Here is a 26,162-nt window from a genome sequence, read left to right as displayed (position 1 = left end):
TATCCCATCCACCACACTCTATCCCATCCACCACACTCTGTATCCCATCCACCACACTCTATCCCATCCACCACACTCTCTATCCCATCCACCAAACTCTCAATCCCATCCACTAAACTCTCAATCCTATCCACCAAACTCTCTATCCCGTCCACCAAACTCTCTATCCCGTCCACCACACTCTCTGTCCCATCCACCACACTCTATCCCATCCACCACACTCTCTGTCCCATCCACCACACTCTCTATCCCATCCACCAAACTCTCTATCCTGTCCACCAAACTCTCAATCCCATCCACCAAACTCTGTATCCCATCCACCACACTCTATCCCATCCACCACACTGTCTGTCCCATCCACCAAACTCTCTATCCTGTCCACCAAACTCTCAATCCCATCCACCAAACTCTGTATCCCATCCACCAAACTCTCAATCCCATCCACCGAACTCTCTATCCCATTCCATGAACTCTATCCCACCCACTGTCTTCAGGTGAAGGAGGTGCTGGGGGCGGTGGGTGGATGGGACGCCAGGAGGGTAGTGGAGCGAGTGGACAGGCTGGTGACATCCCTAGGGCGACTGGAAGCAATGGCACCCCTAGCATCAGCACTCAATTCCCTGGCCTCAGCGCTCAGTCCCCTTATGACCTCGATGGACACCCTCTCACAGGCCGGATGGGACGCGAAAAGGTGAGGTTGGGTCAGGTCAAGGGAGGTTGGAGTTAGGTTAGGTTAGGTCTGGTTTTGTTAGGTTAGATGAGGCGAGGTTGGGTTGAGTTGCTATAGGGTAGGTTGGTTTGGGTTAGGTTAGCTCAGGTTAGGTTGGGTTAGATCAGGATAGGTTAGGGTAGGTTTAGGTTGGGTTAAGGTAGGTTAGATAAGGGTAGGTTAGGTTAGAGTAGGGTAGGCTAAGTTTGATTAGGTAGCACTATGTTGTTATTTTACACCTGGTTTTGGTAGGGAACGTTGCTTTATGTTAAACTGAGCTTGTTTAAGTTAGGTTAGGTTAGAGGAGGGTCGGTTAGAATTATCAACTCATATCTCTGTCATTTTGCCAAATCATGTCACTAGAATGTTAAAAAAAAAGTTACAAAACTCCTGAAATAGTGGAAGAAAAACTATAATCTCTAAACTGTTGCCAAAATCTATCTATCTATCTATTGCCAGACGCCTCAATCCCGTTTGGGGTGGCCACAAACATCGCCTCCAAGTTGCCCTGTCCCCCGCCATTTCACTCCCCTGCTCCCAACTCACACCCCCCTCTCTCATATATTTCTCCACCCCATCTCTCCATCTCATCCTCGGCCTCCCCCTCCCTCTTTCCCCCTCCACCTCACTCACATACACTCTCTTCGTCAGTCTTTGACCCTCCATCCTCTCCACATGGCCAAACCACCTCAGTGTGTTCCTCATAACGGTTCCTATCACATCCACATCAACACCACAACGCTTCTTTATATCATCATTCGTCAGCCTGTCTCTCCATGTGACTCCACAGGCTCCTCTTAAATAACACATTTCCACGGCTCTCACTCTTGACTTGTGTCCTTCCAACAACGTCCAAGCTTCACTTCCGTACGTTAGAGTTGGTATCACAATACTGTCATGTAGTAACTTTTTCACTTCCATGCTCACTTCCCTGTTTCTTATCACTGCTTTCAAAGAACCAGCAACCTTTCTTCCCTGCTGTACCCTTTCAAGCACTTCACCCTCCAAACCTCCATCCTTACTCATCACACTACCCAAGTACTTAAACGTACTCACATTTTCCAATTCCTCACCATCCAACCTCGCTGTACATTCACTGACTTCACCTCTCTCAAAGACCATCACTTTACTCTTCCCTACATTCACCTTTAGATTCCGTTTCTTACACACTCTCTCAAACTCATCCACCAAGCCTTGCAGCTCCCCTTCGTCTTCACTCAACAACACAATATCATCTGCAAACAACAGTACAGGGAGTTTCCAAACACTATCCTCTCTCACCAGGGCCACTCCAACATCCACTACCCTACCTTGTACCTCTTTTATTACCCCATCCATGTACAGATTGAACAACCATGGAGACATGACACATCCCTGTTTCAACCCAACTTTCAAAGAGAAAAATTCACTTAGTTCACCATCCACACGCACTGCAGCCTTCGCACCATCGTACATACTCTTCACAGCATTCAACAACTTCCCATCTACTCCATATATTCTTAACACTTTCCACAATCCTAGTCTATCCACCCTGTCATATGCTTTCTCCAAATCCATGAAAGCCGCATACAACTTCTTTCCCTTCTCTAGAAACTTTTCCACTAAAGATCTGAGAATGAATATCTGATCTACACAACCTCTTCCATTCCTAAAGCCTCCCTGTTCTTCTCCAACTAATTTCTCTGTTCTTTCTCTAACTCTGTCATTAAGTATCCTACCATACACTTTTCCTATTATACTAAGAAGACAAATGCCCCTATGATTACCACACACTTCTTTTTCCCCTTTTCCTTTGTACAAGGGAATAATTATACCTGACTTCCAATCCTCCGGGACTCTACCTTCCTCCCAGGCCAATCTGCACATCTTCCACATCCATTCTACTACTATCTCTCCCCCATGCTTCAGCATTTCACCACACACTCCATCAATTCCTGGGGCTTTCCCTGATTTAACTTTCTTCATTGCTTCCACAACTTCTGTCCTACTGATTTCTTCCTGTCTTCTCACCTCCCTCCTTCTCCCAGCCATTCCCCAGCCACTTATACTCGCATTACTTCCATCCTTCACGTTCAACAATTCCTTAAAGTGTTCTCTCCATCTGCTCACTTTTTCTCCCTTCTCCACTAGTAATCTACCATTTTTATCTTTCACTCCCCTGCTAACTTCACTTCCACCCTGTCTTACTCTTTTCACCTCTTTCCAGAACATTTTCTTACAGTCCCTCCACTTTACACTCAAATTCCTTCCAAATTCCTCATCCACTCTCTTCTTACTCTCTCTTACTAATCTTTTCACCTCTTTCTTTCTTTCTACATATAACTCTCTCTTCCGCCTCTCAACTTCTTCCACGCCCCTATTTCTCATCCATTCATTGTATGCTTTCTTCTTTTGTGCCACAGCCCGTTTCACCTCTTCAGTCCACCACGCTGTTCCTTGCACCCCCCTCCGTCTTCTCTTCCTTGCACACACCACATCACATGCTGCACATATTTCTTCTGTAAATATTCTACACACACCTTCCACGTCCCCCATCTGCTCCAATTCATATTTGCCCAATCGTTCCTCCACTTCTCTCTTATACTCTGCCTTTTTCTCATCCTCTTGTAACCTTTCCACTCTCCTTGCAACTACTCCTTCCTCTCGTCTTTCCCTTCTTCTATTCCTCCATCTTACTTGAACTTTAATTCTGGCCACCACCAAGTAGTGGTCAGAAAGTCCACTCCCCCAACCTCTATAAACTCTTGCATCCAATATACATCTTCGCATCCTTTCATCCACACACACATAATCAATCATTGCCTTCCTTTCACTCAGTTCACCACCCACCCTTCTCATCACTCGCCATGTATACCTGTGGATCATTTTATGCCTGAAGAGGGTATTAGCTATCACCAACCCCCTCCCAAATACTGATAAAAAATACTGATAAAAAAAATAAAAATTATAGCGTTAGCACTGAAATATAGCTTGACTTGGTTGCAATCCCAATCTACCGTTCCTTTATACGAAAATATATAAATGAATAAATAAATCTTACTCTCAAGCTATCACATTCAATTTCCTTTCAGCCTGAGTGAGCTAATGGGTGTTGTGGGTAGACTGACACAAAATCTACCGCCGTCTACCTCTCCGCTGCGAGAGGCATCACGCTCTGTTGCTCTGCTACTACAGCCGGACAACGTTACTTCTACAGCACTGAAGGAGGTGAGGAATAATGATGATGATAATAATAATAATAATGATAACAACAACAACAATAATAATAATAATAATAATAGTACCTCTTGTTCTTGGTCTTCTTCTCCTCCTCCTCCTCCTTCTCCTCCTCCTCTTCCTCCTTTCACTGTATTGTACTGTACTCTTCATTCCTTCACTACAAAATACCTTACTCTCCCTTACTCCTTTATAATCTCTTTATATATTTATGTTGCTTTATTCTTTGCATATGTCGATGTACTATTGCCTACTATTGATTTATTTACATTTACTAAACATCTTCTGCTCTGCTGTTCATTCATGTACATTCCTTCATCGTAAAATAATTGTACTCTACCATTCGTTCACAGTCAAAGATTTAAATTATTTTGGTTACGAAGGGTGATCAGAAAGTAATGACAGTTCGTGCTATAACATGAAAACCTTGAATGATGGGAGGTAGGGGAGCAAGGAGAGTGCGGAGTTGCCTGTCCTTACGAGTTTGAACTTGTCGCCGTATGCCTGACTTTTCTTGTTTTATTGTTGTGAGTGAATGCTTCACTCTTGTTTTTGCTCTCTGGCCAGAAACATGGATTACTCGAAAGAAGGCTGCAGGTTCTACATTTTTACGAGGTGGAAACTGGGAAAGAAAGCAACAGAGATTCGAGGGGAATTATTACAAGTTTATCCAGACACTACTCCTTCCCTGGAAACTGTTTCCCGCTGGATTCGTGCTTTCACAGCAGGAAAAACTGAATTGAAAGATGAACAACGCTCTGGACGCCCCCGGACATCCGTGACCGAAGCAACAACTGTTCTTGCACGGTCCATCATTGACGAGGATCCAACTGAAACTCTTAGGTTCTTAGCCCTGGAGCTTGATATCAGTTATGGGAGTGCATATGACATCGTGCATGAACAATTACACCTGAGGAAGAAGTGTTGTCGATGGATACCCCATTTGTTGACTGATGAGCAAAAGGCTGAACGGGTGAGGATTTGTCGTGTCTGGCTTGCTGAATTTGAACCAAATGGTCCAAAACAGTTCTCAGATGTTGCTACTGGAGATGAGTGTTGGATTTCATTCTTCACAACCCGTGACAAGCAGTCAAACATGGTGTGGTTGGGCGATGAAGACCCTCGACCTCAGATTTTGAAGGAAGGATTTCGCTGCCGGAAGCGCCTTTTCACCATCTTTTTCAATCCTCAAGGACCAATATGCGTGGATGTGATGCCTGAAAAGTCCACTATCACAGCCCAATACTACACAGACCAGGTCCTTCCACAAGTCTTGGAACACAAGGCCAACACCGCACCAACCCGCCGTCGGTCTCGCCTTTTGCTGCACCACGACAATGCTGCACCCCACAAAGCTCGCCTCACTATGCAGTACCTGGAACAACAAGGTATAACTCTGCTCCCCCACCCACCCTACTCCCCTGACCTGGCTCCCTGTGACTTTTGGTTGTTTCCAAAAATTAAATCTGCCATCGCTGGGAAGCAATTTCATCGCATCCAAGACTTGGCACGGACCGTCAATTCAGAACTCCGAAGTATACCGTCTTCAGAGTACCACGCTTGCTTCATGAAGTGGAGAAAGAGAATGGAACGCTGCATAGAGGTTGGAGGGGAGTATTTTGAAGGAATGTGAGTCATAGTTTGATAGTTCTTCATGCTAATAAAACTTTATGGACTCACTGTCATTTCTTTCTAATCACCCCTCGTATGCCCTTCTGTCCGTTCATAGGATAAGCAACTAACCTAACCTAACCCAGCCTGACCTGACGTAACTTAATATTCTTTCCTAACCTAACCTAGCCTATTCCAACATAATTCAATCTACTGTACCCTACCCTACCCTAACCCAACATAACTCAGTCTACCCTACCCTACCCAACCCTACCCTAACCCAACATAACTCAGTCTAACCTACCCTACCCTACCCTACCCTAACCCAACATAACTCAGTCTAACCTACCCTACGCTACCCTACCTTACCCTAATCCAACATAACTCAGTCTAACCTACCCTACCCTACCCTACCTTACCCTAATCCAACATAACTCAGTCTAACCTACCCTACCCTAACCCAGCATAACTCAGTCTAACCTAACCTACCCAGCCCTAACCCAACATACCCCAATCTAACCTACCATACCCTACTCTACCCTAACCCAGCATAACTCAGTGTACCCTACCCTACCCTACCCTAACCCAACATACCCCCAGTCTTACCTACCCTACCCTACCCTACCCCAGCATAACTCAATCTAACCTACCCTACCCCAACATAACTCAATCTAACCTAACCTAACCCACCCTACCCTAACCCAACATAACTCAGTCTAACCTACCCTACCATGCTCTACTCTACCCTACCCTACCCTACCCTACCCTATCCTACCCTACCCTATCCTACCCTACCCTACCCTACCCTATCCTACCCAAACCCAAGACAACTCAACCTTACCGTACCCAGCCTAGCCCCAACCTAACCTAACCTAAAATTCATTCCTGACCTAATCTAACCTAATCTAACGCATCCTGACCTAACCTTCTCTCCCCAGTCGCCCCACGACCCCTGGGCAGATGTGTTGATGCAAGCTGGGGTCGCGGTCGAGGGTGCGGGTGCCGGTCTGTGGGAGGTGGCCGAAATCCTGCGCCGCAACCCACCGTTCCACACTCTTGTCGTCGCCCTCACCGCCGTAGCCCCGTCCCTGCTGACTACAACGCCCTTTAATATGACAAGGCTAGTTTGGCATTGTTTTGTTTGTTTGTCTGTTTGTTTACTTCTGTCTGCCTGTATCTGTCTGTCTATCGATCTATCTATCTGCGTGTCTGTCTGTTAATCTGTCTACCTACCTGTCTGTCTATTTGTTTGTCTGTCTGTCTGTTAGAGTTTAGCGCTGTCTCTAAACACACACACACACACACACACACACACACACACACACACACACACACACACACACACACACACACACACACACACACACACACACACACACACACACACACACACACACGTGATACCCTTTGTTATACTGATACTAATATTAATGGTGATGATGACAATAATAATAATAATAATAATAATAATAATAATGATGATGATGATGATGATGACGATAATAGGAATAATTATACAGTAACAACGATGATGATGATGGTGATGATAATAGTAGTAGTAGTAGTAGTGGTAGTAGTATCAACAACAACAACAATAATAATAATAATAATAACAGTCGTAGTAGTAGTAGTAGTAGTAATAATAATAATAATAATAATAATAATAATGATGATAATAATAATAATAATGGTGCCATACCTACAGGCTGGGCGAAGATTTGGATACGGGAATGGAGCGACTCGTACCGGAAGTAGCCGATCCGTTGAACCAAACTCTCTCTCTCCTCTTCCCGGCTACTATCATGGCCACTAACATCACGCAGGCGGCTGGCGGTACGATAGATAGATGGACAGATAGACAGATAGATAGATGGATGGATGGATAGATGGACGGACAGGCGAATGGATGGATAGGTAGGCTTGAAGAGAGGTAGGTGGGTAGGAAGATGAATGGATGGATAGATAGGTAAATGAATGACTGGTAGGCTTGAAGAGAGGTAGGTGGGTAGGAAGATGAATGGATGGATAGATAGATAAATGAATGACTGGGAGGATACGTAGATAGCTGTATGAATAGACAGATAGACAGAGAGACAGATAGATAGATAGATAGATGGACAGATAGATAGATAGACAGATAAGATAGACTGATAGGTAGATAGATGGTTAGGAAGATAAGTGGATGGATGGATGGATGGATGATATCTATTTATCTATCTATCTATCTGTACAGTGGTAGAGTGTGCGTTTCGCACGCTGGTGGACGCGGGTTCGCCTCCCGCCAGAGTTGTAAAAACTTTGGGAAGCGTTCACGAGCCACTGCCGGCTTTGGTGGACATAAGGGGTGCTGTGGTTGAACCAGTGTCACATACTAGTATGCTTATACCCAGTCGGCTTAAGGCGGGCTGATTACACATGGTTCACGAACTACACACACATCCAAAGCCACTACAACACTACAATCACACTCACAAGCACTTCTCACCCTACATAAGTCTCTACCAGACAGCCTAAGCCATTGGGTAGAGATACATTGGCTGTATCGTCCCTGCTTCGGTAGGGATAGGCCGGTCCTGCAGTGGACCTCAACAGCTGATGATGAGGATGATGATATATATATAGAGAGAGAGAGTGAGTGTATATATTGTAGATAGAGAGGTAGATAAAGATTACTTAGCACCCTCTCTGCAGCGATTTTGTTTGTATATTTCACTTTAGTAATATCTTGTACGGCACGAATATTAGTCACAAAAAAACATATATATTTGATAGTGGATTATAAGCGTGTAACATCGAATAAATCGCCACGTAAGAGGTGATACGGTTTATAGCAGTGGTGTCGAGGGTGAAAATATTAATGATGATGATGATGATTACAGTTGTGATGTCTCGGATAAAGATGTTGATGATGATGATGATGATGATGATGATATTTAGTGTTGATGACGATGATATTAATGTTGATGATGATGATGATGATGATGATGATGATATTTAGTGTTGATGACGATGATATTAATGTTGATGATGATGATGTTAAATTGATGATGATGTTTATACTGTTTACGTTCTTGATAATGCTGTTGATGTTGATGTTTGCAGTGGTAGTGTCGTGGATGGTGGCCGAGCCCAAGTTGCCAGCCCGCCATGTTGTCTCTCTCGTCACGGCCCTCTCAAACATCTCACGAACCCAGGTCAGTTGTTGCCCCACCCTCAGGTCACGACAGGTTAGGTTAGGTCAGGCTGGGCTGAGGTGTTAGGCTGAGTTAGGTTGTGTTGTGTTGGGCTGAGTTAGGTTAGGGTCGATTAGTGTAGGTTAGCTTGCATTTGGTTAGTTCAGGTTAGGTTAAGTTGGGTTAGGTTGGGTTGGGTTTGATAAGTGTAGGTTAGCGTGCATTTGATTAGGTTCGGTTAGATTAGGTTAGGATCAGTTGGGTTGGGTTGGGTAGGGTTGAGTTAAATTAGTACAGGTTAGCTCGCATTTGGTTATGTTAGGTTAAGTTAAGCTGGGTTGGGTTGAGTTTGGATACGTTAGGGTCTGTTAGGCTGGTTTGAGTTGGGTTAGATTAGTGTAGGTTAGCTTGCATTGGGGTGGGTTAAGTTAGGCTCATGGCATATTAGGTTAGATTAGGCTAGGCTGGATTGGGTTGAGTTGGGAGACGTCAGTGTTGGATAGTTTGCATTGGGCTGGGTTAAGTTTGGTTAAGTTAGGGTCTGTTGGGTTGGGTTAGATTAGGTCAGATCAGATTAGGTTGGGTTAGCTTGGGTTTGGTTAGGCTTGGTTGGGTTATGATAGGTTAGGTTGGTTTAGGATTGGCTAAGTTAGTTTATCTAGTCACAGTGCTGTAAAAAAAATCTCACACATTCGGATCAGTTGTTGCTCTGCTCCCAGGTCTAAGTTGCGTTTGGTTAGGTTGGTTTAGACTGGGTTGAGTTGGGGTAGGTTGGGTTAAATTGGGTTGAGTTAAGCTGATCTGGATTGGGTAGGACTGCGTTGTGTCGGCCTGAGGGGGGTTAGGTTAGGTTGCACTGGGTTAAGTTCGGTTGGGTTGGGATGGGTTCGGTTGCATTAGGTTAGGTTAGATTATGTCACATCAGTTTGTGCTTGGATAAATTAGGCTGGTTAAGTTTGGTTGGGTCCTGTTTAACCAGGCACCCCATGAGGCCAGGTCAAGTGAGGTCAGGAACTGCAATAGGTCAGGGTAGGTCTCACTCCCTCGTATCAGGTCAGGGTCTTCCTCACTTCCTCACTTTATTCACGATCACGCCCTCATCATGTCAGGTCGGGGTAGGTCTCTTCTTCTTTAGCTTATATAAGACCTACATTCCCTTAGGTCAGTTTTGGCCATGCGTTCCCTCAGGATAGCTCAGGTCAGGTCAGCTTGGCCCCTCTTGGGTTTAGCCAGGCTAGGAATACGCTGACTTCTTTTTTTTCTCTCTCTTTTTCCTCGTTTTCTGTTTCCTTTATTTTTCTAGCTGTGGTTCAGTATGCAACACTCTAGACAGTGAATTCTTGAGTCTTAGGAGTAAAATTAATCTCATGCTGAATATAATAAGAGTAGTCGAAGCACTTCCTTCAGTTGTGATTAGTTCACTGGGATGTAACAATAATGGTCGAATGCTTAAACCTAAGATCGCAAAGTGGAGTGCAGATCCCTAATTACTGAAAGTCATTTATGGAACTCCTGTGGTTATTAGGTATCGTCAGCCTGCATCCCATATTACAGAACGTAGTCAGCAGCCATATAGAAAGGCCAGATACGTTCCTTCATCATCACATGCTCAAAAAACATCAAAAAATGGGGTCTTACCACTTTGATTTCAGGTTAAGCCTATGACCGCAAGACTACCCCCTTCAACAGAACCCGACACAAGAAGAGCCATTGCATGCTTAACTGTGTGATCTAAGCTAGTGGATGAGTATAATGATTTCTAAGCGGTATGTCTTAGAGGCCTAGAAAGAGGACAGGCTGGGAGTTGCTTTTAGGTGTTGTGATGAGGAAGAGTAGACTGAGATGGTTTGGGAGGAAGGATGGGACTGGAGTGTATTGGTGTTGTGATGAGGAGGGGTAGATTGAGATGGTTTGGGAGGAAGGATGGGACTGGAGTGTATTGGCGTTGTGATGAGATGGGGCAGAGTGAGATGGTTGGGGTGGAAGGATGGGACTAGAGTGTATTGCTGTTGTGATGAGGAGGGGTAGACTGAGATGGCTGGGAAGGAAGAATAGGACTGGCGTGTATTGGTGCTGTGATGAAGAAGGGTAGATTGAGATGGTTTGGGCATGTTGAGAGGACGAAGGACGACGATTGGGTGCGGAACATGAGAGGTGTGAACTTCGGGGGTAGGGTTGCGAGAGGCAGACCAAAAAATGACCTAGGATGAAGTCATAGAGTGTGACCTGAGGGATAAAGGACTGAACAGGGAGGCTGCAAGAGATGGAAGAGAGTGGAGAGCCGCCATTAAGTGATCAAGGCCGACGAATGCAAACGTTCTGAGTCTTGATATACGACACGATACGTCATTACGATTATTTCCCTCGACAGGACCTCATACAAGAAGACCAGTTGGATGTATGGCTGTGTGACCGAGCTTCCTGGCCCAACATAACAGACGCCGATTGGTCTGTGTTGGAGGGGCGGATCTGCAGTGTGGAAGGACGACGTGATATGAAACACCTTACGGCACTTCTCAGGACGCCCCTCAATTACTCCCAGTGGGTCGAGGTGAGGTGCATTTTGAGTAGGTTGAATGATGGAGACTTTGCTTTATTTTCCCCATCTGTCAAGAGTTTATTTGGATTAGGAAAGATCTTATAGTGGACGCTTTAACGAAGGCTATAAGCGGTGACGAAGCTATGAGCGGGCCGCAGCGAAAGGGAGGCAGTAAGATCCGTAGCGCCACAACTGACCTCTCTGAAATGTCGGATTCTTTGAAAAGGGGACAGTGTATGGTAGTAGTCCCCCCTCCTCCCAGATTTTGGACTGTCCCCCCCCCTTGCCCCCCTCCTAGATTTTGGATTCCCCCCTTTTCCCCCCCATTTGTGGAGATCTGGTTATGCCACTGACTATACCTAAAAGCTCCACCTCAAGCGTCTGGGGCACTTCTTGGCACGCTTCTTAATTACTCAGTGCGTCGGAATAGGACAGGTTGGGGGCGGTAGGATCGAGATGACTCCTGCAATATATCTTAATTTTCTTATACACTCCTCTCACCTTCAGATTAACTTATCCAGGTTAGGAAAGATATAGAGTTTTATTTAGGCTATATGTAACAACCACGTCACTTCTCAGGAGGATTGCTAATTGTTTCAAACAGGTCGAGGTTTTCTGAGTTGATGTAGGTTGGATGACGTCTGTTTCTGGTATATTATAACTCTTATCTATCAATCTGTCTATCGATCTATCTATCTATCTGTCTGTCTGTCTGTGTGTCTGTCTGTCTGTCTGTCTGTCTATTCATCCATCTCTTTGTCAGTCTGTCAGTCTCTAGCCAGACGCCTTCATTCAGGTTGGGGAGGTGTGTGTGTGTGTGTGTGTGTGTATGTGTGTGTGTGTGTGTGTGTGTGTGTGTGTGTGTGTGTGTGTCTCTCTCTCTCTCTCTCTCTCTCTCTCTCTCTCCATAAAGTGCTATCAAAACTATGCTTATTTCAGAAGAGTGGCCTATTAACCCACTCAATATAATGACCAATGCATCTTGTTTATAAGTTAGAATTTCGAAAGGGGAGTTAGATGCAGGCTTCAATAAACACTTCGCTGTTAATCATTTCCCCTGAGCTGGAAGAATATTTGACAGTAAGAACAGAAGAATAGAAACAGAAAATATATATTATGTCTTAGCAGTGAAGGAGTTAAAATGCCACAATAAATACAAGATGATTGATAGTTTTCACAAATGTACAGTGCCACTTGTGACTGTGATATTTTGCGACACTGACTTATAATGTGAGCTGACGGTAATGGCAATGATGGAAACAGAGAGAGGAATAAAGAAGAGAATGTTTCAGGAAGAAGAAGTTTGGAGCCTGAAATCTTTGAAACGTTTGCCTGATATACTAAAACGTTTTGAGGCACTGACTGATAAAGTGAGCTGACTGTATGAGTAATGACGGAAACAGAAAGGAATAAATCGCCTGCCTACGACCGTGCATCCAGCTCGTCCCCTCCTACCAGCGCCTACATCGACATTGACTGGAGCAAGTTTGACACCGAACAACTCGTCAACAACGTCCGTAAGAAAATCAAGCTCACGAACAACCTGGAGCTGTACAACGGCCTCAGTTAGTTCTCCCTGATTATCCACATCAACTTCCAGAAGCCTTTTAGCTCACGCAAGTCCTCTTTTCACCTCAGCTTCACTCTGGCGGGCCCCCAGACCCGGTCCTCCTACGGGATGAATATCTACAACAACAACAACTGGAATAAGGACGACGATGTTTCAGGAAGAAGAAGTTTGGAGGCCTGAAATCTTTGAAACGTTTGCATGAGATACTGAAACGTTAGCCTGCGGTATCGAAACGTTTGCATGGGATATTGAGACGTTTGCCTGGGATACTAAAACGTTAACCTGAGATACTGAAACGTTTGCCTGAGATACTGAAACGTTTGCCAGCGCTACAGATACACAAACGACATGAGAGGTGAAGCAGCAGATGGATTTTTTTTTTCACCACAACAACACACCCAAACATCACTCGTTACCAAAGCAGTTTTAGTTCAAATAAAGAAAAAATGCATTAGTCTCACACCCGCGTCATTTACTTATCTTCGCACCGTAAGGCTTTGGTTGCTGTCTGAACTGAAGCTGGCAATGAAAGGACTTCATTTTGGTTCCACCTAATGCATTAAAACTGAGGGGACGAGAATAGGGAAGAGTGTCAGGAAAGAGTTCTAGCAATATTTTCATTTGTGGCAGGATTACTTGTGTGTGTGTGTGTGTGTGTGTGTGTGTGTGTGTGTGTGTGTGTGTGTGTGTGTGTGTGTGTGTGAGAGAGAGATGGCTATGTGTACGTGTGTGACGGTGTGTATGTGTGTGTAAAATTAAGTCAGCCAACCATTATCAATACTCATCTCACCTCAGAGCATATTAATCCCTCCACTACAATGCTCTCCTTCAGACCTCAACCCCTTTCTTCCCTCCTTCCTACAGACATTCGCCAACAAGAGTCCCAAACCATCAGAGGTGCTAGAGAGTGTACTAAAGCTACTGCAAGCGGTTCAATCCTCAAGACATCTCCTCAGCCTCTCACCCTACTCTCAAGAAGGGGGTGAGGAAGTATGGGAGACGTGGAGGAGGAAGAGGGCGGCACCTGAAGACACTGCCTCCCTCCTACCCAGCCTCCCGACTATGGATGGTGATGTGTTTGCTTTGCTTCAAGATGGGGTGGAGTTCACGAAGCATCTCATCAAGAGTCTGTACGTGGGGAGTTTTTGTTTTGTTTTCTGTCTGTCTCTGTCTCTCTATCTCTCCCTCTCTGTCTCTCTCTGTCTGTCTGTGGGTGTGGGTGTGGGTGTATCTATCTATCAATCTATCTCCTTGCCTTTACTAGAAACTCTAAACTCCTTGAAGATGTGGTACAGTTCTAAATCTATAGCATTTCTGTCTAAGCCTTAAAATATCTAGATTCTTTGTGAGTTAGACGTGATATTACTAGATCTTAATTTATTACTCCTTCCTTGACTCCTCTTCCTTAGCGATTTATTTTTGATTAGACAGATTGCAGGTCACTAAGGATAGCATTAGAAGCCTGTGAGATTTAAGTGTTGTGTGTTCATTTATATCTCCCTCCCTAACACCTCTTCTTTAGCGATTTATTCTTGGATATGGCTGGTTAATATCCCTTTGTACGTTGTTTATGCAGAGTATGGAAAACCCCCCTACCTGGGGGTAGGGGGGTTTTCCAAGAATACTTCCCCAGTATCCCTGCTTGTCGTAAAAGGCGACTAAAAGGGTTGGCGGAGGGTTAGTGCCCCTCCCCAGAAAACAACTAACTAAAAAAACAAACAAGAAGCCTCGGACAAGGACTGACCAAACGATGACGACCCAGGACCGGACAAAGGACTTGGTAATGAGTACATGGAATGTAAGAGGAGCGAATGATGAGGTGAAAGAGAGAGAGATTGTCCAGGTGCTTGAGGGTGCGAAAGTGGATGTATGTGGAATAACTGAAACAAAATGGAGAGGAGAAAGTGTGAGAGAATGGGAGTATGGATGGGGTATATGTGCAGGAGTAGATGAGAATGAGAGGGCAAAGGAAGGAGTATGTATAGTTGTGAGTAAAAGATGGAAGAAGAGCATAAGACAGTATGGATCAGTTGGGTCAAGGATTGTGTGGGTAAAGTTGAAAGTTGGAATACAAATGTGGGCGATTGTGTGTGTGTATGTGCCAACGCAAGATCGTGCTAGAAGAGTGAGAGAAGAGTTCTGGACAAATGTGGAAGTGTGCATGGAAAAGTTTGGAAGGAATGAGAGAGTGTTTTTGATTGGTGATATGAATGGTAAAGTGGGTAATGTGAAGGTGGATGGAATAGTTGGTGAGTGGGGTGTGCCTGCTGAGATAGATGAGAATGGGAGTGCGTTAGTGGACATTTGTGCTGGGAGGGGGTTGGTGATAGCCAATACCCTCTTCAGGCATAAAATGATCCACAGGTATACATGGCGCGTGATGAGAAGGGTGGGTGGTGAACTGAATGAAAGGAAGGCAATGATTGATTATGTGTGTGTGGATGAAAGGATGCGAAGATGTGTAAAGGATGCAAGAGTGTATAGAGGTTGGGGGAGTGGACTTTCTGACCACTACTTGGTGGTGGCCAGAATTAGGATGCAAGTAAGATGGAGGAATAGAAGAAGGGAAAGACGAGAGGAAGGAGTAGTTGCAAGGAGAGTGGAGAGGTTACAAGAGGATGAGAAAAAGGCAGAGTATAAGAGAGAAGTGGAGGAACGATTGGGCAAATATGAATTGGAGCAGATGGGGGACGTGGAAGGTGTGTGTAAGATATTTACAGAAGAAATATGTGCAGCATGTGATGTGGTGTGTGGAAGGAAGAGAAGACGGAGGGGGGTGCAAGGAGCAGCGTGGTGGACTGAAGAGGTGAAACAGGCTGTGGCACAAAAGAAGAAAGCATACACTGAATGGATGAAAAATAGGGGCGTGGAAGAAGTTGAGAGGCGGAAGAGAGAGTTATATGTGGAAAGAAAGAGAGAGGTGAAAAGATTAGTAAGAGAGAGTAAGAGGAAAGTGGATGAGGAATTTGGAAGGAATTTGAGTGTAAAGTGGAGGGACTGTAAGAAAATGTTCTGGAGAGAAGTGAAAAGAGTAAGACAGGATGGAAGTGAAGTTAGCAGGGGAGTGAAAGATAAAAATGGTAGATTACTAGTGGAGAAGGGAGAAAAAGTGAGCAGATGGAGAGAACACTTTAAGGAATTGTTGAACTTAGAGGATGGAAGTAATGCGAGTATAAGTGGCTGGGGAATGGCTGGGAGAAGGAGGGAGGTGAGAAGACAGGAAGAAATCAGTAGGATAGAAGTTGTGGAAGTAATGAAGAAAGTTAAATCGGGGAAAGCCCCAGGAATTGATGGAGTGTGTGGTGAAATGCTGAAGCATGGGGGAGAGATAGTAGTAGAATGGATGTGGAAGATGTGCAGATTGGCCTGGAGGAAGGTAGAGTCCCGGAGGATTGGAAGTCAGGTATAATTATTCCCTTGTACAAAGGAAAAGGGGAAAAAGAAGTGTGTGGTAATCATAGGGGCATTTGTCTTCTTAGTATAATAGGAAAAGTGTATGGTAGGATACTTATTGACAGAGTTAGAGAAAGAACAGAGGAATTAGTTGGAGAAGAACAGGGAGGCTTTAGGAAGGGAAGAGGTTGTGTAGATCAGATATTCATTCTTAGATCTTAAGTGGAAAAGTTTCTAGAGAAGGGAAAGAAGTTGTATGCGGCTTTCATGGATTTGGAGAAAGCATATGACAGGGTGGATAGACAAGGATTGTGGAAAGTGTTAAGAATATATGGCGTAGATGGGAAGTTGTTGAATGCTGTGAAGAGTATGTACGATGGTGCGAAGGCTGCAGTGCGTGTGAATGGTGAACTAAGTGAATTTTTCTCTTTGAAAGTTGGTTTGAAACAGGGATGTGTCATGTCTCCATGGTTGTTCAATCTGTACATGGATGGGGTAATAAAAGAGGTACAAGGTAGGGTAGTGGATGTTGGAGTGGCCCTGGTGAGAGAGGATAGTGTTTGGAAACTCCCTGTACTGTTGTTTGCAGATGATACTGTGTTGTTGAGTGAAGACGAAGGGGAGCTGCAAGGCTTGGTGGATGAGTTTGAGAGAGTGTGTAAGAAACGGAACCTAAAGGTGAATGTAGGGAAGAGTAAAGTGATGGTCTTTGAGAGAGGTGAAGTTAGTGAATGTACAGCGAGGTTGGATGGTGAGGAATTGGAAAATGTGAGTACGTTTAAGTATTTGGGTAGTGTGATGAGTAAGGACGGAGGTTTGGAGGGTGAAGTGCTTGAAAGGGTACAGCAGGGAAGAAAGGTTGCTGGTTCCTTGAGAGCAGTGATAAGAAACAGGGAAGTGAGCATGGAAGTGAAAAAGTTACTACATGACAGTATTGTGATACCGACTCTAACGTACGGAAGTGAAGCTTGGACGTTGTTGGAAGGACACAAGTCAAGAGTGAGAGCAGTGGAAATGAGTTATTTAAGAGGAGCCTGTGGAGTCACGTGGAGAGACAGGCTGACGAATGAGGATATAAAGGAGCGTTGTGGTGTGGATGTGGATGTGATAGGAAGCGTTATGAGGAACACACTGAGGTGGTTTGGCCATGTGGAGAGGATGGAGGGTGAAAGACTGACGAAGAGAGTGTATGTGAGTGAGGCGGAGGGGGGAAGAGGGAGGGGGAGGCCGAGGATGAGATGGAGGGATGGGGTGGAGAGGTATATGAGAGAGGGGGGTGTGAGTTGGGAGCAGGGCAGTGAAATGGCGGGGGACAGGGCGACTTGGAGGCGATTTGTTTGTGGCCACCCCAAACGGGATTGAGGCGTCTGGCAATAGACAGAAATAGCTTAGGAAAAGGTGTTAGGGAGCCTCCTCAACCGACGAGAATTAAGGCCCGGGTTCCGTTCCGTAAGTACAATATAAGTAGGTAGGAAGCATTAGGTATGTGGAGAGAATGGAGAGTGAGAGACTAACTAGGAGAGTGTATGTGAGGTGGAAGGGAGGAGAGGGAGAGGGGAACCGAGGATGAGATGGAGGGATGGAGTAGAGAGGTATATGAGAGAGGGGGTGTAAGCTGGGGTGAGGGCAGCGAAATGGCAGGGGACAGGGCGACTGGAAGCAGTTGATTTGAGAACACCCCATACGGGATTAAGGCGTCTGGCTGTAGATAGATCGACGGATAGATAGATATATATAGACAGACAGACAGATAGACAGTTAGATAGATAGACAGACAGATAGATTGATAGTTCGATAGACAGACAGACAGATTGAGAGATAGAAGAATACAACTTACCTATCGTACTCACTAATGACAGTACCACCAATTAACAGGTCAACAGTCTACCTGAACCTGTTACGTGAAAGCCGACAGGTGTGGCCAGAAGAATACCTCAATTTAACAGGAAATAGGGACCTCCTCGCAGACCTCCTCACCGACAACCACACCATCACACACTTGGCTGGTATGTGGAATTGGGACTTGAAATTAACGTGGTGTAATTCACTCTAATTTACCCCTGACCTAATCTAGCTCTTCCCTAATCTAATCTACCGTGACCTAATCTAACCTATCCCTAGCTAAACTACCTTGACCTAACCTAACCACTCCCTAACCTAATCTAACCTGGCCTAACCTAACTCAACCCATACCCAATCTAACATAACCCTGTCTGACCCAATGTAACTCAAATCAGCTCAACCTTACCTAACCTAACCTAACCTAACCTAACCTTTTATTCCGGTGACACATTTCTCTCTCTCTCTCTCTCTCTCTCTCTCTCTCTCTCTCTCTCTCTCTCTCTCTCTCTCTCTCTCTCTCTCTCTCTCATCATCATCATCATCATCAAATTTTCATCTACATATCTGCATCTTCTCATCACCATTTTTCATCACCATCCCCACACTTCACCATATTAAATCACCACTCTTCTCTGGCCAGTAATTCATCCTATCTCATCACCACACCACCTCATCACCTCACCATCATCTTTCCTCATCACCACATCTCATTATCACTCCACCTTCTTAACATTTTCACTACCTGACCTCATCTCATCTTTTCTCCATACCATTCATACATCTTGATTCATTTCATCTTCATAATTCATCACCATTCCTCATCACCATTCTCTTCACCATCTCCTTCACCATTCTCATTGCCATATCCCCTCACCATGTCATTATCATATTTCATCATCATTTCCCGTCACCACTTCTTCACCTTATGCCATCACCATCTCCCTCACCATTCCTCATCACCATATCTCATCACCATCTCTTCATCTCATCATCATCATTACCACACACCATTTCCCCATCTTATCACCACATCTCATCACAATTTCCTTCACCATCCTAATCACCATATCTCCTCACCACGACTCAGTACCATTCCCTTCACCATATCCCCTCACCATCTCTACATATCTTACCATCATTTCTCCCTCACCATTTCTTATCTCCTCATCATCTCCCCCATCTCCAGGCCTGACAACCGCTGTGTTAGACTCCCTCATCCAACTGTCAGCCATCAGTCGTCAGCCAGGGTGGAATCTGGCTGACATTTTGCAAAGTCCTCACCTGTCACACCTCCTCACCACCGTGCTACCTGCTGACACGTAAGTACAAGACTGATGATGATGATGATGATGATAGTGGTAGTAAATGTTGGTACCTGTTGTTATTGTTGTGGTGGTGATGATGGTGGTTGTATATGTTGTATTCTCCTCCTCCTCCGCCTTCTTATTTTTTCCTTTTCTTCTTTTTGCTGTTGTTCTCCTTGGTGGTAGTGATGGTGATGGTAGTGATGGTGGTGGTAGTGTCGATTGGTAGATAGGTAGGTAGGTAGGTATCTAGGTAGGTAGGTGCCACTAATGTCAATAACGTGCATAATGTAGAGAATCGTTACCACCAGTGTCGAGTATCGTAGGTTAACGTAGATTACTGCTGCTGCCAAATGTAGATAAGAGTCGTAGCTTAGGAGGTTGGGATTGTAGTTGTAGATTGGCGAGGCACCTATGTCACCAGTGTAGAGTGATGTGGACTGCTGCCAATGTAAAGAGTCGTCAGGTGTTGGATAGCGCGGAGATTGTGTATTTGTGAGTTTTAGGTCCCTAGTCTCGAGGTCGGTCTTGTTCTGCCACACTCCCCTCTCTGTCTACCTTGTAAGTGAAGGTGAGGTAGGGACACTCTGGGGTTAAGGGGTTTTATTGTTACACAGTTATATTGTTCACCGCCTACCCCTGAACTTCTGTGACGGGCAAAGTGACACCATCCGCTGATTGTTAGAGTGAAGCTTAATCTCTTACTGGCTGCCAACCTGCCTGTCTCCTACTCTCCCCAGTCTCCTTCTTCCTCTCCTGATTTCTGGGTATAAATATTACTGCCTGGTTTCCTGCTGGCTGACGTGTGTGTGTGTGTGTGTGTGTGTGTGTGTGTGTGTGTGTGTGTGTGTGTGTGTGCAACGTGCGTCCGTCACGTGGCTAAATGGCTTCCGTGAGTTACATCATATATTTGACATTCTGGGTAGTCTGGTCCAGGGAATATTTGTGTCATTTCCAGATGCACCAGACATATCCACCTGCTTATTATATATTGAGCCAGTGTTACATATTGTGCTGGGATTATATTAATGCCAATAACTATTACATACCGTATTGTGCTATGGCTATGTTATTGTAATGCCTGTAACTACTGCATATAGTTCTACGACGATGTTAATGCCTAGATTAGTGGTGGTGAAGGTAGTGATGATGATGGTGGTGATGGTGAAGGTAGTGATGATGATGGTGATGGTGGTAGTAGTGATGGTAATATATCAGCAACACCCTTTTGTGATATGTCGCGCCAGAGTAGTGCCTTTCAACCCTGCCCTCATATTAGGTCCGTCCACACCAAATCCTTGCTGGTGCGGTCGGGAATTCTGTATCACTGTAACCCATCGACCTCTTCCTCCACACTTACACACGGCTACAGCAATACAAAGCTCCAAGCAACACCCACACGCATTAGCAAGTGTTTGGGTGTAGGTGTGGCCTTACTCTCAGAATCTACTTAAACTATAGAGGTAAGGGAATGAACAAGCCAGGTGTCAAGAGATGATTTTAGGTTCTGTGTAGCACCGAACTTTAAGGAAAATAAAGAAATTAAGCTCTTCTCTCTCTCTCTCTCTCTCTCTCTCTCTCTCTCTCTCTCTCTCTCCTATCCCACATTTCACCTGTAATGGATCATCTACACTGAAGGTAATCTTGGAGAAAATTTTGAGACGAGGGCAAGAGCGGCATGTCAAAATTCCCCGTCTTTATTCTCAGCCTGAAATATTCCTTATGGTGTCATGGGTGGTATCAGCAGATGGAACCCACATGACACTTGACACCACGATCCTTAACACCATAATCCTCTGACACCATACCCGTCTGACACCATACCCGTCTGACACCATACCCCTCTGACACCATACCCCTCTGGCACCATACCTCTCTGACACCATACCCCTCTGGCACCATACCCGTCTGACACCACCATACCCCTCTGACACCATACCCGTCTGACACCATACCCCTCTGACACCATACCCCTCTGACACCATACCCCTCTGGCACCATACCCCTTTGACACCATACCCCTCTGACACCATACCCCTCTGGCACCATACCCGTCTGACACCACACCTGTCCGACACCATACCTGTCCGACACCATACCCGTCTGACACCATACCTCTCTGACACCATACCCGTCTGACACCATACCCCTCTGACACCATACCCCTCTGACACCATACCCCTCTGACACCATACCCCTCTGGCACCACACTCATTTGACACCATACCCGTCTGACACCATATCCATCTGACACCATACCTCCCTGACACCATACCCTTTTTACACTAACTTGGTCTAAAATTGCTATCCCTCCATCGTGAATACTGAGTTGTGTAAGTTAGCACTAGAATACGATGCTAATCATGAGGAAGTGCTATGGAAAGGATGGAGAGCCGTAGCATTGTCTTTTTCAGTGCTTCGTGAAAGAATACGATGCTAGTCATGAAGAAGTGCTATGGAAAGGATGGAGAGCCGTAGCATTGTGTTTCTGAGCCACGTTACTACCAGAATACGATGCTAGTCATGAGGAAGTGCTATGGAAAGGATGGAGAGCCGTAGCATTGTCTTTTTCTGAGCTACGTGAAATAAGCTGCAAAAGGACGAAAAGTTAGGCCAAGTTAGAGTAAAACTAAACACGAGCTTCACACAAGAGGACAGTAATCAAGAGGACTGGGAGACGTACTGAGAAGAGACAGTAAGAAGACAGTAAGGCTCTTGAGAACTGTCTTGAGAAAAATTTAAGAAGACAGTAAGAAGACAGTGATGATCTTGGGAATTGTCTTGAGAAAAATTTAAGAAGACAGTAAGAAGACAGTGATGATCTTGAGAATTGTCTTGAGAAAAACTTAAGAAGGCAGTAAGAAGACAGTGATGATCTTGAGAACTGTCTTGAGAAAAATTTAAGAAGACAGAAGACAGTGATGATCTTGGGAATTGTCTTGAGAAAAACTTAAGAAGACAGTAAGAAGACAGTGATGATCTTGAGAACTGTCTTGAGAAAAACTTAAGAAGACAGTAAGAAGACAGTGATGATCTTGAGAACTGTCTTGAGAAAAACTTAAAGAGGCAGTAAGAAGACGGTGAGGATCTTGAGAACTGTCTTGAGAAAAACTTAAAAAGACAGTAAGAAGACAGTGAGGCTCTTGGGAATTGTCTTGAGAAAAACATAAGAAGGCAGTAAGAAGAGAGTGGAAGATACTGTACAAAATAAGAGGGATAGTACTGAATAAGGGTTAGCAGATGTTGAAATAATAATGTAATGAAAATATAACCATCAGTCATTAATATCATCTTCATTATCAGCCTAACCCATTTCACTAAGACTCAAAAGTGTGGACAGTAATAATAATAACAACAACAACAACAACAACAATAATAATAATAATAATGATGGGGGTAGGGGGGTTTCATGAATACTCCCCCAGTATCCCTGCTTGTCGTACGAGGCGACTAAAAGGGTTGGTGGTGGGTTAGTGCCCCACCCCGTAAAAAGAACTAACTAAACAAGCGAATAAAGCGCCTCGGACCCGGACGGACCATACGTTGACGACTAAGGAACGGACAAAGGACATTCTGAGGGTGGGAACATGGAATGTGAGAGGAGTGAATGATGAAGTGAAATAGAGAGAGATTGTTCAGGTGCTTGAGGATGCAAAAGTGGATATATGTGGATTGACTGAAACTAAATGGAAAGGTGAAAGGGTGAGAGAATGGGAATATGGTTTAGGTATATGTGCGGGAGTCAATGAGAATGAGAGGGCAAGAGAGGGAGTATGTCTGATGATAAGCAAGAAGTGGAAGGAGAATATAAGAGAGTATGGAACAGTGGGTGCAAGGATTGTATGGGTGAGGATGAAAGTAGGTATACAAGCGTGGGCGATTGTATGTGTGTATGCCCCAACAGAGGACCGAGTGGCAAGAGTGACAGATGAGTTTTGGGCAAGAGTAGAAGCATGTATGGACAAGTTTGAGAGGAGCGAGAGAGTGCTTTTGATTGGAGACATGAATGGCAAAGTTGGGAATGTACGAGTGGATGGAGTGGTTGGTCAGTGGGGTGTGCCAGCTGAAGTAGATGGGAATGGTAGTGCTTTGGTGGACATCTGTGCTGGTAAGGGATTGGCAATAGCCAACACCTACTTTCGTCATAAGATGATCCACCGGTATACATGGAGAGCAATGAGGAGGATGGATGATGAACTTGTTGAATGAAAGGCAATGAAAGACAACGTGTGTGTGGATGAACGAATGAGAAGACAAGTGTTGGATGCAAGAGTGTGGAGAGGGTGGGGGAATGGAGTCTCAGACCATCACTTAGTGATGGCCAAGGTAGAGCTGCAACGAAAGTGGTTGAGGAGACGAAGGGGAAGACAGGAGGAAGCAGCTCCTGTAAGAAGAGTGGAGAAATTGCAAGATAGTGAGAAAATGACAGAGTATAAGAGCATAGTGGAAGAAAGATTGGGAAGGTATGAGCTAGAGAAGATGGAAGGGGTGGAAGACGTATGTAAGATATTCATGGAAGAGATAGGCGCAGCGTGTGAGGCGGTTTGTGGAGTGAGGAGGAGATGCAAGGGTGTGCAAGGGACAGCATGGTGGAATGATGAGGTGAAACGAGCTGTGGAACAAAAGAAGAAGGCTTATAGTGAATGGTTAGCGAGTAAAGGTAGGGGAGAAGATGAGAGAGAGAAGAGAGAGGTATATGTGAGCAGGAGAAGGAAGGTTAAGAGACTGGTGAAGGAGAGTAAGAAGAAAGTGGATGAAGAGTTTGGGAGGAATCTGAGTGTGAAATGGAGGGAGAGTAAGAAATTGTTTTGGAAGGAGGTAAAAAAAGTAAGGCAGTGTGAAAGGGGAAATAGTAGGGGAGTGAAAGATAGGAATAATAGATTGTTGGTGGAGAAGAGAGAGAAATTGAGGAGATGGAAGGAGCACTTTGAGGATTTGTTGAATGTAGAGAGTGAGAGCAGTGTGAGTATAAGTGGTTGGGGAATGGCTGGGAGAAGAAGAGATGAGAGGAGGGAGGAAGAGATCAGTAGGGCGGAAGTAGTGGAAGCGATGAAGAAGATCAAGTTGGGAAAGGCCCCAGGAATTGATGGAGTGTGTGGTGAAATGCTGAGGTATGGGGATGAGATTGTTGTGGAGTGGATATGGAAGTTGTGTAGATTGGCTTGGGAAGAGGGAAGGGTTCCAGAGGACTGGAAATCAGGTATAATTGTTCCTTTATACAAAGGAAAAGGGGAGAGAGAAGTATGTGGTAACCATAGGGGTATTTGCCTTCTAAGTTTGACTGGTAAAATATATGGTAGAATACTCATTGATAGGGTTAGGCATATAACAGAGGAGCTAGTTGGAGAAGAACAAGGGGGATTTAGGAAGGGAAAAGGGTGTGTAGATCAAATATTTGTTCTAAGATGTTTAGTGGAGAAGTATCTAGAGAAGGAAAGGAAAGTGTATGCTGCCTTCATGGACTTGGAGAAAGCTAATGACAGAATAGATAGGCAAGGTATGTGGAAGGTATTAAGAATATATGGAGTGGAGGGGAAATTGTTGAGTGTTGTGAAGAGTATGTACGATGGAGCTAGGGCTACGGTGCGAGTGGATGGTGAGCTGAGTGAGTTCTTTGATCTCAGTGTGGGACTGAAACAGGGTTGTGTGATGTCTCCATGGCTGTTTAATATATACTGTACATGGATGGGGTTGTAAAGGGGGTGCAAGGTAGGGCAGTGGATGTGGGGGTGGCCCTAATGAATGAGGGTGAGATTTGGAAGATTACGGTGTTGCTGTTTGCTGATGATACAGTATTGTTGGGTGAAGATGACTGGGAGTTGCAAGGTTTGGTGAATGAATTTGGGACAGTGTGTAGGAGGAGGAAGCTGAAAGTTAATGTAAACAAAAGTAAAGTTATGGTGTTTGAGAGAAATGAAGTCACAGAATGCACAGTGAGGTTGGATGGTGAGGATATGGAGAATGTGAGTGCATTCAAGTACTTGGGTAGTGTGATGAGTAAGGATGGAACTCTGGGGGATGAAGTGCGTGAAAGGGTACAGCAGGGAAGGAAGGTTGTTGGTTCACTGAAAGCAGTGATGAGAAATAGGGAGGTGAGTATGGAAGTTAAGAAGTCACTGCATGATAGTATTGTGATCCCTACCCTGACGTATGGAAGCGAGGCGTGGACCTTGCAAGAGGGGAACAAGTCATGAGTGAGAGCAGTGGAAATGAGTTACTTGAGAGGAGCATGTGGAGTGACGTGGAGGGACAGGTTGAGGAATGAAGAAGTGAAGGAACGTTGTGGGGTGGATGTGGATGTGGTTGAGAATATTAGGAGAAATACACTGAGGTGGTTTGGACATGTGAAGAGAATGGAGAATGAACGACTGACTAAGAGGGTGTATGTAGGTGAGGTGGAGGGAGAGAGAGGGAGGGGTAGACCGAGGATGAGGTGGAGGGATGGAGTTGAGAGGTATATGAGGGAGGGGGGGGGAGTTGGGGGGAGGGTAGTCAAATGGTGGGTGACAGAGCGACTTGGAGGCGTTTTGTCTGCGGCCACCCTTTGCGGGGTTAGGGCGTCGGGCTATAGATAGATGATAATAATAATAATAATGATGATGATGATGATGATGATGATAATAATAATACAATAAAAATAACTGAAACAACCGCCACACTGACAGCAACAACAATAACGATAATAATAATAATAATAATGATAATAATAATAATAATAATAAGAGTGGCCCTCAGTGGCGAGCATCTCTTCGACAAGGGCAGCGTAATTCCGGATCCAGAATCTGTAATACGATCCGGATCGGTC

The 26,162-nt window shown here is 44.9% G+C and overlaps 1 protein-coding gene across 1 annotated transcript in view; it reads left to right on the top strand.

The window, feature by feature from the left end:
• Window positions 1-26,162, top strand: part of LOC145393963 (uncharacterized) — a 263,346-nt gene that overhangs the window by 72,733 nt on the left and 164,451 nt on the right. Inside the window, exons 8-15 of the mRNA XM_080267943.1 lie at window positions 495-691; window positions 3,781-3,916; window positions 6,475-6,670; window positions 8,639-8,730; window positions 11,081-11,260; window positions 13,683-13,948; window positions 18,087-18,217; window positions 19,240-19,372. Of these exons, the coding sequence (XP_080124069.1) occupies window positions 495-691; window positions 3,781-3,916; window positions 6,475-6,670; window positions 8,639-8,730; window positions 11,081-11,260; window positions 13,683-13,948; window positions 18,087-18,217; window positions 19,240-19,372 (1,331 nt within the window). The remainder of the gene's footprint in view (window positions 1-494; window positions 692-3,780; window positions 3,917-6,474; window positions 6,671-8,638; window positions 8,731-11,080; window positions 11,261-13,682; window positions 13,949-18,086; window positions 18,218-19,239; window positions 19,373-26,162) is intronic.

This window comes from Coenobita brevimanus, chromosome 3 (assembly GCF_032717465.1).
Source record: "Coenobita brevimanus isolate Jiangsu-jjx chromosome 3, ASM3271746v2, whole genome shotgun sequence".
In the NCBI taxonomy this organism is placed as follows: domain Eukaryota; kingdom Metazoa; phylum Arthropoda; class Malacostraca; order Decapoda; family Coenobitidae; genus Coenobita; species Coenobita brevimanus.
This window is presented reverse-complemented; position numbering and strand designations above follow the sequence as displayed.